A 15,404-nucleotide genomic window follows, 5' to 3' on the forward strand; every position below is an offset into this window, starting at 1 on the left:
GAAAAAACATGTATTATTAGCTAAGTTGCATTTCTGGAACATTCTAGAAGGCAGCAGGGTGTCTGCATTGGCTGTCTGTGGAGGTCCACTGGCTCACTCTGCCTTCTGAGGGAGAAGTCTGGCCGTTGGTCATTCCCAGCCCAGCCCCGCCTCGGGTGCAGCTTCGTAGCAGGACAGCCCTGCTCATCGCTGTCCTGTCAGGTCCTCCCGAAGCAAGAGAAGTGTTAGCAAGGGCCGAGGAGCCCTGGAGAGAGGCGGCGGACTTCGCACAGACAGGGGTGGCGATCTGGGGTGCACCGAGTGGACCACAGACCTAAGGTCACATACTAAGTTCCTGCTGGAGCAGTCTTCCTGACTAACTGCAGGATTTCCTCAAGGAGCTTTTGGAATATGTTTGATCTTTAAAGCAATTCTTTTTATTTTAATTTCAGAGGCCGAGCTGCAGAGAGAGGGACAGACAGACCATCCATCCACAGATTCACGCCCCAAGTGGCCAGTCCGAAGCCTGGAGCCGAGAGCTTCTTCTGGGTCTCCCTCGTGAGTGGCGGGGGCTGCTCTGCTTGGCTCTGTGGGCTCCCAGCTTCCTCTGCTGCCTGCCACCTCTGGGTGGGCCTCCTGTGGGTGCCTCAGCTCCCACAGGCACGCTCAGCACACACCTTCCAGAGCCTGTAGCCCCTGGGGCAGACGCATCCCTGCTTCCTGTCATCTCCCTGGCGTCCCCGTTGGCCAGTTCTTCCATGACTGCTGTCCCAGGGCCTGCACCCCAGCTTCGGCCGGAGGGGACGGAGCAGGCAGCCCTCTGGATGCTCATCCTCCTCTTGCTGCTGTGGTGTCTTTTTATTTGAAAGGCAGAGTTACAGAGAGAAAGACCTTTCACCTGTGGTCACTCCCCAAATGGCCACAGTAGCCAGAGCTGAGCTGATCTGAAGCTGGGAGTCAGGAGCTTCCTCTGGGTCTCCCTCATGGTGCAGGGTTCTAAGGCCTTGGGCCATCCTTGACTGCTTTCCTAGGCCACAAGCAGGGAGCTGGATGGGAAATGGAGCCAGTGCTCATGTGTGATCCTGGTGCGTGCAAGGCGAGGACTTCAGCCACTAGGCTACTGTGCTGGGCCCGTCAGTGATCTTTTTCAAACAGCCATCTGCATACCTAAGTCCTGGTGCCGCCTGCTTCAGCAGATGATTCCAGAATCCCGGAGGACTTGTTAGGGATCCCAGTTGAAGCCCTCCGGTACATATCCTGTGACAGGGCGTGTCGTCTGGGTAACCCCTACCATGCTGTCCCTTTTGTCCCTTGTCAGGACCTCCATGCCGTCCTCTTTGCAGCAGAAGTAGCTTTGTGGTACCCCTGGCGTGGGGACAGCGCCGCCCAGTGCTGTCTGAGGGCCTCCGCGTGGCCCTGCTGCGAGCAGGCAGTTCCACCTGGCAGCACTGGTGTTGGCCCCCTGTTCCTCCGTGCTGGCGGCACGTTCACCTGGTTCTGTGGGTGTGTGAATAGAAGACCATTGACACGGTTGCATAGATTGAATTCTGATCGAAGCCCTCGGTCCTAGGGTAGATCTGTTAGCGCTGCAGGGTTAAAAATCATGATGCTCTGACTCTTCTATCCCGTCGCCAGGGAGTCAGGGCACCTTTAGTATGGCATAGTCAGGGCACCTTCAGTATGGCATAGTCAGGGCACCTTCAGTATGGCATAGTCAGGGTACCTTTAGTATGGCATAGTCAGGGAATCTTTAGTATGGCATAGTCAGGGTACCTTTAGTATGGCATAGTCAGGGCACCTTTAGTATGGCATAGTCAGGGCACCTTTAGTATGGCATAGTCAGGGAATCTTCAGTATGGCATAGTCAGGGCACCTTCAGTATGGCATAGTCAGGGCATCATTTTTAGCATGTTTGAGAAATACGATCCCCATTACTAGTCAACGAAAATGGTGAGAGGAAGTGCTTAAGAAACTCGCTCGGGGGCCAGCACCATCGTGTAGTGGACAGAGCGACTACCTGTGGCACCAGTATTTCATGGGCACTAGAGTCCTGGCTGTTCCACGTCTGATCTGGCTTCCTGCTAATCCACTTGGGAAAGCAGCAGAGGATGGCCCAAGTGATATGGGAGGGCCAGAAGCAGCTCTGGGCTCCTGGCTTCAGACAGGCCCCCTCTGGCCATTACAGTGATTTGAGAAGCGAGCCGGCGGATGAAACTCTGTCTTTGTCTCTCGCTCTGCAACTCTGCCTTTCAAATAAATCTTTAAAAAAGTGAAAGAGAGGGGCCCAGCACAGTAGCCTAGTGGCTGAAGTCCTCGCCTTGCACGCACCAGGATCTCATGTGGGCACTGGTTCATGTCCTGGCGGCCCCGTTTCCCATCCAGCTCCCTGCTTGTGGCCTAGGAGAGCAATCAAGGATAGCCCAAGGCCTCGGGGCCCTGCACCCATGTGAGAGACCCAGAGGAAGCTCCTGACTCCCGGTTCAGATCAGCTCGGCTCTGGCCGTTGCAGCCGCTTGGGGAGTGAACCAGCAGATGGAAGAGCTTCCTCTGTCTCTCCTCCTCTCCGTATAACTGACTTTCCGATAAAGATAAATCTTTTTTTTTTTTTTTTCCAAAGTGACCTCTCTTCCCCTTCTGGCTCTCCCCCTGCCCTCCACTGGCTTGTCTCCTCCCCTGCCCTGGCAGCCCCATCCCACCATGGCAGGAGGTATGTGCCTTTTTCTCTTTGCTTTCCCACCACCCTCTTCCCTTTTCTGCCCTGCTGGAATAAAGGACCTCTTAAAGCACCAAAAAAAGTGAAGGAGACAGAAATTGGCTTAAGTTGCAGGTAAAAGTAACCATGAGGCTCTGGAATCACAGAGCCACCTGTGTCGGGAGGGACTGCCGCAGGTGGCGGCTAGCATTCACTTCCATGCCTGATGTTTAAGTTGGGGCGTGACCAGTGAATAATGAAGTGTGCAGTGTAGCTCACTGCTGCTTCCCGCCAACCGAGACTGATTTATTTGTATTTGAATGAAACAAAACAGAGGAGAGACAGAGCTTGCCTCTTTCGGCTCACGCAGCCGCTGTGGCCACCTGGGCTGGTGGTAGCCAGGATCGTGGAGCTCCTCCTGGGTCCCCTGTGCGGGTGCAGGGACCCAAGGATCTGGGCCATCTCTTGCTGTTTCTCCAGGCATGCTAGGAGGGAGTTGGGTCAGAAGTGGAGCAGCCAGGAATGGAACCAGCACCCACGGGGATGCTGGCACGGCAAGCCAGGCTTGTACTGCGGCCCTGGGCGTCTCCCTGGTCGTTGTCCCTGCTCTCAGACCCCTGTTCTGATCTGGCATACTCGCTGGCCTGCCTGGCTTTGGGCAGAAGCTCCTGTGCGCACGCTTCTCTGGCGTGTCCACTCAGCAGAGCACCTTTGAAGGTGGTCTGTGTTGCTCCTGTATCAGTTATTTCCCCTCTTTTGCACAATTGTGCCATTTTATAAGTACTCACAGTTCCTTTTTTGTTTTTAATTCATCTCCTATTGAAACCTTGGTGTGTTTCTGGTTTGGGGATATTGTGAGTAAAACTGCTACAAACAGTTTGGTGCAAATTTTTGTTCCTTTTTTTGGGTTAAATACTTAGCAGAAGAACTGCTGAGTCAGAGGGTCCGATTTTTACCTCTGAGCAGTGCCAGTCCCCGTAACTCCTGCGCGTCACGGATGTGTGTATTCTTGTGGAATCCTGCTGTGTAGCTCATGGACACAGTTGGCAGTTCCGCAGTTGGCAAGCGAGTTTTAAAGATCTATTTATCTGTTTATTTGGAAGAGAGGAGAGAGTGGTCTTCATGTGCTGGTTCATTCTCCAAATTCCCACAACACCTAGGATAAAAACTTATTTGAAAGGAAGGATATCAGATATCTCTTATGTCTACTGGTTTACTCAAATGGATGCAACGGCCAGGCTGGGCAAGGCTGAATGCTTAAGCCAGGAGCTCCATGTGAGCAGCAGCGGCCCAAACCCTTGAGCCTGTCAGCAGGAAAGCAGCCAGGCAGCTGGGCACTGTGCGAGGGAACGCCAGGCCCGCAGACTCGGGCATTGCTGTCAGTGCTCTGCGGCCCCTAGGTCTGCCCGCCTTCCTCGTTTCTGAGATGGGACTGCACTGGCTGCACAGCAGGTGCCTCCCCCGCTCCCTGGGGCCCTCATCATAGGAAATCTGACACACTCCTAACTGCCCCCACCCCCATTTTCCCACCCTTGCCCTTGGGACTCTGGGAGCCATGTGGGAAGTGAGAGCCCTCACCTGCAGTGGGGTCACACTTAGTTCCAGAATCTTCCTGCGCCTGCCCTGCTCATTCTGCCAGCCTGGAGTGCCCACATCTCTCACCCCTGGTCTCCTCTGGAGAAGGGAGCAGCTGGTGAGTAGCTGAGCTTGAGGTCAGCCAGATGTGGCTGGGATCACCCTGGGAGTCTCCCTCGACGCGCTGCCTTGGAGACTTGTGATGGAAGCAGGAGGCCAGAGTGCCCAGATTCTAAACTGAGTGATTCCCAGGAACGCTGACTTCCTAGTAGTCACAGCTTACAAGAGGCGTGATTCCAAGCTGAGGAAGTCCCGAGTGCCGGGACTCGTGCAGAACGCGTCCCAGTGTCCTTTTCTGACCGCTGCTGTTGTCTTGCAGATCCTGTCACCCAGAAGGCATGCACCCAAGGGTCCTGCGGAAGAGGCGCAGAGGGCCCCAGTGATGCTCCCGAGCCGGCTGTGAGGTGAGGGCGGGCGGGCCAGCACACAGCGGCCTTTCTCCCCTGAGCTTCTGCAGGGGCCAGGTCCTTGGCGTCAGAAAGCTGTTGAGGGACCCCTGCCGCGGGTCCTGTGTGTGCAGGGTGGTCCCTGAGCACAGAGGCCTGCCGCTTGGCTTTTCTATTCTGGGAAGCAGTGACTGAGTGGGAGGTGAAGAGCTTAGGGCTCGGGAACAGAGATGACCTCCAGGAGCAGGGAGGCGGCTCCCGGAAGCGTATGCGCCTCAGGGTGGCGTTGGCTGTGACCAGAGCGTGGCCCTGAGCGCCCGGGCCGTGGAGCAGCCTCTGCACAGAGCCTCATTTCTTCATTTCCTCCCCACCCTTCCTGTGGCACTGGTGAAGTGTAAATACGGTGACTCAGTGGGTGCCAGTGCACTTCGTGCAGCCAGCCCGACCTGGCTTGTTGAGTGACTGCTTTCTGCAGCATGCACTGTTGGGGTGAGCTCTGGGGTGCTGATCCGTTCTAAGCATGGAAGCTCTCAGGTGTCGGGCCCTGCAGACCCACCGCGTCCAGTGCTGGGCATCCTGCACACACACTGCTGTCTTTGGCCCTCCAGCAGGGCCGCCTCATGGTCTGGATTGGACATGGAGGCTAGGCTGCACTGGCTTGGCTCTGGGCCTCTGCACCCTGCAGACACTGGGGGGCACATGGACCACATCTACGTCATGCCCTCCAAACTCTGGGCTGTCCAGTGTTCCCTGGAGAAGGACGCAGAGTGGCCCTGGACCATGGTCCCTCATGGACGCAGAGTGGCCCTGGGCTGTGGCCCTTTGAGGACACTGAGTGGCTCTGGGCCGTGGTCCCTCGAGGATGCAGAGTGGCCTTGGTCACAGGACACTTTGCTTTGGTTCCTGATGCTATGGACCCTGCGACACTGAGTCACAGGGAAGGCCCTAGAAGCCTAGGCCCACTGGGTGTCCATCACATCACCCTCCTGGCAAGCGTGCCAGATGATGTATGGGCACAGGGAGAACACTGGCAGGAAGATGGGGTGTGCTTTGCGTGTGGTTTCAGCCGCCGCCTGCAGTCACCCCCAGGTTGAGAGGCGTGTTTGCAGAGCGCTCGCAGGAGAGGAAGTCTCCCAAGGGAAGCTTGCTGGAGGAGGAGCAGGCTTGGGGCACGTGGGACACGGGCCGAGCCCTCGGACTCGCCAGAGCCTCTGTGCGCCAGCGGCGGGAGGGCCAGCAGCGTTTGCCCATGTCCTGTCAGTGTTTGTCTCTGAGCCACTGCGATGTTTGAAAGATGCTTTCTTCTGACTCAAGGGTGGGTTCCTCTATTGACTTTGGAAAACGCGTTCATTCTTCTACTGGTCAGCGTTTCTGGCCCCTCAGGGAATCCCACAAAGCGTGTGGAATGTGAGCAAGTTCCTAAACATTGCCACAATTGCTCGGCTCCAGCCTCGTCTTCTAAGCAGGGCGCTGTCAGTCCCTTGTAGCAGGCCTGCTCTCCGAAGTGAACTTGCTCGGAAGCCAGGCCATGGTGCGTCTCCTTACGCCCCCTGCTGTGACGTTGGGGTGTGCAGCCGTGGTCCCTTTTCCTGTAAGAGCCGACTCCTCCGCCGCAGCTGTGTGCTGCCCACACGCTCCTCCATCTCGCCCCAGTATAGAAGGCCACTTGTTTAAAGCGGTCAAAGTCACTTTGAAGCATACATGTCTGGTTCAGATCAGCTCAGCTCTGGCTGTGGTAGCCACTTGGGAAGTGAACCAGCAGATGGAAGATCTTTCTGTCTCCTCTCTGTAAATTTTTCAAGTAATTTTTTTTTAAGTTAGAAAGAAAACAGGGCACAGCACAGTAGCCTAGTGGCTAAATCCTCACCTTGCATGTGGCAGGATCCCATATGGGCACTGGTTCTAATCCTGCAGCCCTGCTTCCCATACGGCTCCGTGCTTGTGGCCTGGGGAAGCAGTCGAGGATGGCCCAGAACCTTGGAACCCTGCACCGCGTGGGAGACCCAGAGGAGGCTCCTGGCTCCAGGCCCCTGGCTTTGGATCAGTACAGCGCCAGCCATTGTGGCCGCCTGGGGAGTGAACCAATGGATGGAAGATTTTCCTCTCCATCTCTCCTCCTCCCTGTGTATCTAACTTTCCAAGAAGAGAGAGAAAGTTAAAGACAGGAGAGACGACTGCTCTTTGACCAGTAGCATCTCCGGGAGCCTCCGCAGCGACATGACACGTGGTACAGGAGAGACCAGGGAGCAGGGCCGGTGTCGCAGCTGGTGTCCTGTGAGTGCCGCGTGAGTGCCCACCGCTCCGCTTCCGGTCCAGCGCCCTGCCCACGCACCTGGGGAAGCAGTGGAGGATGGCGCCTGCACCCAGGAAGGTGGTCTAGGCTCCGGGCTTTGGCTTAGCTTGGCCCCAGCCAAGTGGGAAGTGAGCTAGTGGAGCGAAGATCTTTGTCTCTCCCTTTCTGTGAAAATGTGACTTTTAAATAAATAAATCTTAAAAAAAAAAAAGTGGAGTCATCGGAGAAATGGCAGGTACGGGCCGCGAGTTCGGAGAACAAGCACTGCCTCCAACAGCGACAGGCGTGCTGGTTCAGCTTTCTGCACGTGGGTGGTTGGCACTGGCAGCTGCTGGACTCCACTGGGCCCCGCACCTGCCCTGCCAAGCAGAGAAGACATGCCCATGTGCGGGCTCAAGGGTGCGGCGTGTGCACCCCGCGCGGCCTGTCACATCTGCGTGCGTGTGGCTGCGGTGAGCTGGCGGTGATGGAGTGGTGTTTATAGGCAGGACCTGCTGTGGCAGACAGCAAGGCAATCGGATGAAAGACTTCAACACACACCTTAGCTAGTTCAACTTTTATGTTCTTTTCTAATCACAAAATGGCCAAAGGCAAGTCATTGCATGTCCCATGAAGAGGTGGCCTGTGAGTGTGTGTTCAAGTGGGGGTGCACCAGAGTGTTTGAAAGGTTTGTGTGAGCTTACATGTATGAAGGAGAGTGTAGGTGTGTGGTGACTGTGTGTGTGGTGTGTGTGTGTGTGTGTGTGTAGTTTGTCTCTGTGTGGGAGGTGTGTGTCTGCGTGTCTGAGCCTGCGAGGTCTGGCTTGCCCTCACCAGCCGTGTCGCCCCCTGCAGGGCTCTCTGGGAATCATGCAGCCGGCAGGACACAGGCTGCGGGATGTGGAGCATCACCCTCTCCTGGCTGACAGCGACAACTACGACTCCTCATCCTCCTCTTCCTCCGAGGCCGACCTGGCCGACAGGGTCTGGTTCATCCGCGATGGCTGTGGCATGGTCTGTGCCGTCATGACGTGGCTCCTGGTCGTCTACGCGGACTTCGTGGTGACGTTCGTCATGCTGCTGCCCTCCAAGGACTTCTGGTACTCTGTGGTCAATGGCGTCATCTTCAACTGCCTGGCGGTGCTCGCGCTGTCCTCGCACCTGCGGACCATGCTCACTGACCCCGTGAGTGTGCCCTGGGCGCGGGGCTCGTCGCCGTGTTCTGTGTCCCACCTGGGGAGCGACGTGGCTGCAGCGAGTGTGATGGCATGGTGTCGCTGAGGGGAAATGGCCCCACTGGGCTGTGTCCAGAGAAGAGACGGCGCTCCGTGGCTCCTGATCCCCACCTGGTCTGGTTGCTGTTTCTCTGACACACACGGAGCCTGTTTGCTTTGCTTTGGTTGCCAGATGTTTAGTACAATCCTTGTTCGAGGTGATCCATATGAAAGCCAGCCTGATTCCAAGCCTTGAGGCGTCTGCGAGGCTTCCATGGCCCCCGGGCGGGGTGTCCTGCCCCTGCACTGGGGGATGGCTGAAAGCCGAGGCGGGCCCAGGGCTCCCGTGTCCTCTGAGCGTCAGGCTCCAGGGTCTGCAGGAGTACTCCCAGTCTGTCACCTTGCTGGGCTCCGGGGAAGTTAGGAGCAGAGAGCTGCCTCGAGGTCTCTGGTCGCGGGCAGGAGAGGCCGCCTCTTGGGCAGGGCACGTGTGGAATCAGGACAGTGTGTTGGGGTCGTCTCCAGAGCAGAGACCCTGTGGGCTGCTTCCTGCTGCTCGTCGGCCTGCAGCTGCTGGGTGTCAGAGGTCCGAGGCTCCAGGCAGACGGCCTTCTCTTGTGGCACAGCCACCAGGTTCCTCTGGAGGTGGGTGCAGCCAGGCCACTACAGAGCCTGGCAGGATGCCCGGGGCTGGCCTTTGGGCACAGAGCCTATAGGTGTGTGAGGCAGGTGTGCCTGGCCGGGCATTAGCTGGGTGTTAAGTTTCGTTGGGACAGGCTTCTTGCCAACACTTTAAAACAATGTTTGTACAGTCATTTGTATATCTAAAATCTACTGATCTTTGTCTAAGATGGAAGCTGTGTCTGCGGAAAATGCCAGGAAGTTAATGTTTTCAAGGTCAACTTTTTATGAACAAAAGTCTGACACTGAGCCTCAGGGAAAGGCTTGCTGTGATTGGCTGCGCAGGGAAAGGCTCGCTGTGATTGGCTGCGCAGGCTGTGTCAGCGGCCGGTGCTGCCGCGGGGACTCCCTGTGTCTGCTCTCTGGCCAGTAGCCTCTCGGGCAGCGTGCCCCTGGGGTGGGACAGGGTTACCGCCCTGAGCCAGCGAGCAGCTGGGCACGCTGCTGAGGGCCAGGACAGGCCAGCCTGCCGTAGTGGCAGGAGCCTGTGGCCGGCGCCTTGGGGGGCTTGAAAGGCTGTCTTCCTGTTTCCACTTTCACCCCGTAGTGCTCTTGGGGAGCCAGAAGAGCTCCTTGGAGTCCCCTGTTTCCTCTGGGTCCCCTTTGGGTCTCAGAGCACAGCAAGTGCCCGGCTTCTCCCTGGGTGCCCATCGTCAAAAGAGCCCCGTTTGGTGACCACTGACTAGGTCCCTCCTTTCAGGCATCTGTGGTGAGGGCGCCGTGTCTGTGCCAGGCTTCCAGCTACGTGCATGCAGACTGCCATGGCGATGCCTTGCGGTTTTGTTTCTGCCAATGAGGGTGCTTGTCCTTTGTTTCTCTGACACGGTGGGCCCTCAGCAGCCACATTGCCGTCCCTGCCCCGTCCTTAGCAGAAGGGCCTCAGCCTGTGAAAAGCCCAGGAGAGAGGAGGCAGACAGGCCAGTAGGCGCGTAGGGCCGGGGCACTGGACACAGTGGGAGGGCAGCAGGGGGAGCAGTTGGACATCTTGGCATGGTCTCTGCTGAGCTGTGACTCGGGTCTGAGTCCACTTGTGACCTTCCCCAGCTTGGAGACCCTGTTTGCTGCCTCGAGACTCTGAGACTCTGCCTGTTTCTGAGACACCTTCCACACTGCCACGGCTTGCAGAAGGATCTCTCCCACACGTGCATGCTGTCAGGGGGCTCTGCTGTCCCCAAGACTAAACCTCACCTCCTGCAACCAGCTCAGGCCTCACCCTGCCCCCTGGCCTGACCTCCCCTCCTCCTGGCAGCTGCTGCCCTGTCCCCACCACACACACACACACACACACACACACACACACACACACACACACACACACACGCCACCATGTTGAAGCAGGTCAAGTGTGCTTTGGGGAGGGACGTGATATGCCTGGCGGAGCGCTAGTGTGCTGTAAAGTCCACTTGCAGCTCCTGTCTGCCAGACCCCCTCCCAGCTGACAGAGAACCCCAGGTGACCCACTAGAGACCCCTGCTGTCAGGTGGGCGCTTGGGGCAGGGCTGACCGTGTCTAGTGTGCTCACAAGAAGCTGGAGAACCCGCAGGCGAGTTCTCAGTTCACGGGAAGGAAAGGAAGGAAGCAGTTTTTGCCTATTTCACTGTTAGGGTTTTTTGTTTGTTTGGTAGAAAATAGGAAACTTCTGACCCTGTCCCAGTAATGGACTTTTAAAATGTATTTGATATTCTTTAGGTGATTTGCTAATGTAAAAAACCTACGGTTATTTCCGCAGTTACTCAACTCCCTCTAAACTTTTCCTCCTTTGCGCCCTCCAGGGGGCGGTGCCCAAGGGCAATGCCACGAAAGAGTACATGGAGAGCTTGCAGCTGAAGCCGGGCGAGGTTATCTACAAGTGCCCCAAGTGCTGCTGCATCAAGCCGGAGCGCGCCCACCACTGCAGGTACTGGGGCGCCCCCACCCAACAGACTGTCTCACTGGGAACCCTTCCTGCCCGAGGAGACGCCGCACTGGGAAGGGGCCTGAGGCTGTGCCAGCACCCTGTGTTGCAGGCTGGCAGCCCTGGGGAGTCCGGTGGAGGCGGAGCGTCCTCCTGCCGCCAGCCCCTTTCTCCGCTGCTCTGGGTCCGGTTTTATGTTTTACTGACAGGGACGTAGAGCCTGCAGGACTGGCCTGGTGGCCTGGGGCATGTGGCTTGGTGTGGTGGCATTCAGCCTTGAAGCTGTCCGGGGGGCTGTGCTGCGGGGTCTGGTTTGGAAAGTGCACTGTCCTTTCCAGTATCTGCAAACGGTGCATCCGCAAGATGGACCACCACTGCCCGTGGGTGAACAACTGCGTGGGGGAGAAGAACCAGCGGTTCTTCGTGCTCTTCACGGTGAGTACAGGCTCCCGGGCTGGCACCGCGCCGCCGAAGCCCCTGCGTCAGGAGGCCGCTTGTGCCCCGGCCTCTCCTGCAGGAGTCTGGTGAAAATGCAGTGCTGGCCGGGGGTTGGGGGTGCTGCCAGGCGATGGGAGGGCTCGCCTTGACCTGGCATTTCAGAGGCCTCAAGGCACTGTTGTAGATAGCATCTTTGCTGTGTGTTTTTCTGTAACATTTTGTTTGCCCTAGTGCCCACTTGGGTAGGCAGAAGTCAGCTGCCCAGTTCACTCCCTCCCTGCTTGTTTTCTTGACACGTGGAGTGCAATGGCCAGCTTAGCTCTCAGCCTCGGCGGGCGGGCTCAGCTGCTCACCTGCCCCCCTTCCTCCTAGATGTACATAGCGCTGTCCTCGGTCCACGCGCTGATCCTTTGCGGGCTGCAGTTCATTTCCTGTGTCCGAGGGCAGTGGACTGGTAAGCTGGGGCTCCCTCCATCGTATGGGCTGAGATGGGACCACCACTGGGAAGCTGTGAAGAAAAGGCTGTAGCTATTTTAGGAATGGCTTCAATTTCTGTAGAAAAGAGCAGGGTTAGGTTTGCGCCTCCATTTTGCTGGGATCGGGCAGCCAAGCCGCCGTCCTGCCTTAGGCGGTTGATTCTGCTGTCCTGGCTTATGTTTACGGAGTCTGAGACTAGAAGTGGGCATGGGTCACCTCACCACATCCATGCTCACTGCCTGAGCAGCCAGCCTCGGCGGGCACTGCTGCTGGGGCCTGGCAGCTGTACCTCAGACGGTTCTTAGCCGTCCAGCTGGGCCTCCTGCCTTCCTTCCACCACAGAGGGCACTCGGCTCTCCTGGCCTGGGTTGCCCTCTAAGCAGCTCAGTGCCCAGGCCATCGTCCCGTGGCCATAGAAATCCCAGAGAATACGGGATCTTCCAAAACTGCCAGCCAAGAAAGCAGCTGTGCATCCTGCTCTGGGGAGCAGTGGCCGAGCCTGAGGGCAGTGTGAGAGCCCCGGGCACTGGCCAAGGTGCCACCTGCCCCGCCGTCAGCTGCTGCCCCTCTTGCCCGCAGAGTGCAGCGACTTCTCTCCTCCTGTTACTGTAATCCTGTTGATCTTCCTGTGCCTCGAGGGGCTTCTGTTCTTCACCTTCACGGCCGTCATGTTTGGCACCCAGATCCACTCCATATGCAACGACGAGACGGTAGGTGGGTCAGGCCCCAGCACTGGGGTGGCGCCCGTGGCAACGGAGGGTGCACTGGGAGGTCACTTGTGTCCGGCTGAGCCTCGGCAGGTTCCCTCAAGCTCATGGCTGGCCGTGCGTGCTTCCAGGCCCAGCTGGTGGGGGCGGCAGCGGGCTGGGCCTGGCAGCCCTGTGACTTTCAGGAGCTGGCCTCCTCGTGCCCTGCGCTGCAGGTGTTCCTGGTGCCAGTGCCGCGGTCTAGCCGAGGGCCGGGGTCACCGCACGCCGGCTGCCTCGCTGGAGCACCGGGTTCCCTCGGCCTGCCCAGGGCCCCGCCCACCTGCTTCTCTGCTTCCAGGAGATCGAGCGGCTGAGGAGCGAGAAGCCCACGTGGGAGCGGCGGCTGCGGTGGGAAGGGATGAAGTCTGTCTTCGGGGGTCCCCCCTCACTCCTCTGGATGAACCCCTTTGTCGGCTTCCGACTGAGGCGGCTGCAGCTGAGACCTAGGAAAGGCGGCCCAGAGTTCTCTGTGTGAGACCACCGCTGGCCTGGGGCTCGGCAACATTCCGTTACTCGCTTGGGGCCTGCAGGGGGCAAGTGAGTGCCAGCAGACGCCTGGCAGCGTGGACTGGCCCGAGTATCCTATGCCACAGCCACACGTTGGGCCCTCCTGCAGCCCGTTGCTGCTGAGCAGGCCTGCATTTAGGACGTTGGGTGGGATCTCAGAGTGAAATCCTTGTACTGAGCTGCTGCTTTCCGTCCTGAAGAGAACAAAGTCCCAGGAACCGGAAGCCTCCACGTTGGGGTGTCCCTGCTGCCCTGGGTGAGCCGCCGGCCCGGGACCTCGGGGCTCTGGGAGCCCTAAACTGCACTGAGCGGCAGGCCCATCCTGCTGCACTCCCCGCTGCCCACAGAGGAGGCTGTGTGTGTGCTGTGCGTGTGCGTCGAGATGGGCAGTGTTGTTCCGGCGCTGTGACAGCCGACAAGCTGGCTTCTAGAACATGCTGCTGCAGGGCGGGGCGGGGCGGACCTCCCCTCGTGCCCACCCGAGTGCCTCCATCCGAGTGGCAGTCATGTGCTGCTTGCCGGCAGGTTTCTAAGACGTGGGAGTGTGTGGGGGCCTTGGAACAGCCAAATGAGCAACAGCACCACGGGGCTCACCTCACATGGCGCAGCGTCGGGGGTGAGGGTGGCTTGCCTCTGCCCAGGTCAGGATGCCAGCAGCTTGGCGTTTACTTTTGCTTGTCTCTGCACAGCCCAGGTGATAAACAGGACCCTTGGTGGGGAGCTGAGAAATCCGAGGTCCGGTGGCTCCCCTCCTCGGGCACTTGCCTTAACTCGCCTGGTCCGTGCTGTTCCCCCAGCTGCCCCGCAGTGGCTGTGGCACATTCCAGGGTCGTCCTCTGTGCTCCCCGTGGCACAGCAGGCTGAGGTCTCCCTCCTGGGAACATGACCCCACATTCTGCTCTGGCCAGGGCTTCGGCCACTGCCGGACATGCAGACCAGCCGATGGGACCAGCAGGCCACGGCGGAGGGACCCAGGAGCCGGAGGGGCTGCCGGCGATGGTTTCGCATCTTCACTCGCACACCTGTCCCCTGGGCTGTGGCCTGAGGCTCCTCCCTCAGTGCCCTGTTGAGTAGTCTTGAGCCTGGGCATGAGGGTGCGCACCCAGGAGACACGACTTGTCAACCTCTTCTCAGTGTATCTTTTATATGGAATAAAGTCACCCGTTGACGCTCTCATGCGGTTATGCAGCGGCTCAGTTCTTCCTGGTGCTGGTGCATGTGCGGGGCTGCCGGATTCTCAGACCTCAGGCTGAGTATTCCATGACTGCTCACAGACGGGGCTGCCCACACTCCCTGTGGGCCCAGTGTCGCGCTGGACACCCCTGTTGGATGCTTTCCCGAGTGTGAGCAAGATGGCCACATCGAGCCACAGGACCATGTGGGGAGGCAGCGCTTCGGCAAGGGAGACACGTGGATGCCCACGGGAGGGACCCCCGCCCCCTTCCACGACCCTGGACTCACAGATACCCGTCAGTGCAGATCCTTCCACGAGAGCCTGCCCCCTCTCTTGTGGCCCCTGAAGTCAGCTCACCTCTTCCCCAGGCCCCTTCCAGCCTGCGCCCTGCACACCCAGGAGCACGTGGGGGCCCCCACACCCCTGGGAGGCAGTGGAGAAAGAGGCTGGGCCATTTCCCTACCAGCCTGCTGTTCTGGTGCCTGCACGTTCCCCACTCTGCCCACACAGCACAGCTGCCCACTGAAAACTCGCCTCACTGCTGCCCTCTGCTGGCACCTGGCAAGCACAGTTTTCCTTCCCCCTTGCTGCTGTCCCCATGCCCTGGGACCCCCTCCGTATAAGGAGGAGTGCGTCATGCTTATTCACTATTGGCCGACACACCATCTATAGTGAGTGCCAGGAACGGGCCAGGTTAACGTCGCAGGGCTCCGTGAGGACCCAGGCCGCTGCTCCAGCTAGCTGCAGGCACCTGCAGGATCAGGGTGGGCTCAGCACACAGCTGTGTGCACACCACCAGAGGGCGCCAGAGGACAGCAGATGCCGCACAGCCCAGCACACACGCGGCCAGACCAGCTCCCTGCAGGTTCATCCATCCAGTTGGTTCACAAGCATTTAGGGTTGGGAAACTATTCTGAAAGGCAGACAGGGGTTTAAGCAGAGCTCTCCCATCATGGGTTCGGTGCCGAAATGCCCCAGTCAGGAGCTGGAACTCAGTCTAGGTCTCCTATGTGGGTGCATTGACCCTGCTACTTGAGCCATCCTTTGCTGCCTTCCTGGGCCTGCACTCGAAGGAAATTGGGGTCTGACGCCAAGCTGGGACCTGAACCCAGGCCCTGGACAGGGATGTAGATGGCCTGGGCAGCCTCCAAATCGATGCACGAGGACTCGGGACATCCCCAAAGCAGGCTGTGGAAGTGCGTGGGTTCTCAGCGGCTGTCAGGTGGGACCATGGCATGGTTGGAGTGGGGCTGGGTTCTGCTGGGCATGGCCATCTGCAGCTGTGGTGGCCATGAAGGCCAGCCTG

At 58.6% G+C, this 15,404-nt stretch overlaps 1 protein-coding gene across 1 annotated transcript; it reads left to right on the top strand.

The window, feature by feature from the left end:
- Positions 1 to 498: 498 nt before the first annotated feature.
- On the top strand, positions 499 to 14,100 carry ZDHHC7 (zinc finger DHHC-type palmitoyltransferase 7). The gene is made up of 8 exons (XM_040982283.1): positions 499 to 537; positions 4,626 to 4,710; positions 7,820 to 8,149; positions 10,632 to 10,756; positions 11,092 to 11,188; positions 11,564 to 11,645; positions 12,248 to 12,378; positions 12,716 to 14,100. Exons 3-8 carry the CDS (start codon positions 7,835 to 7,837, stop codon positions 12,890 to 12,892), a joined length of 927 nt encoding a protein of 308 aa, XP_040838217.1. The 5' UTR covers positions 499 to 537; positions 4,626 to 4,710; positions 7,820 to 7,834; the 3' UTR covers positions 12,893 to 14,100.
- Positions 14,101 to 15,404: the final 1,304 nt, after the last annotated feature.

This window comes from Ochotona curzoniae, unplaced genomic scaffold, assembly GCF_017591425.1.
Source record: "Ochotona curzoniae isolate NIBS_2020 unplaced genomic scaffold, NIBS_Ocur_1.0 contig_3622, whole genome shotgun sequence".
NCBI lineage: Eukaryota > Metazoa > Chordata > Mammalia > Lagomorpha > Ochotonidae > Ochotona > Ochotona curzoniae.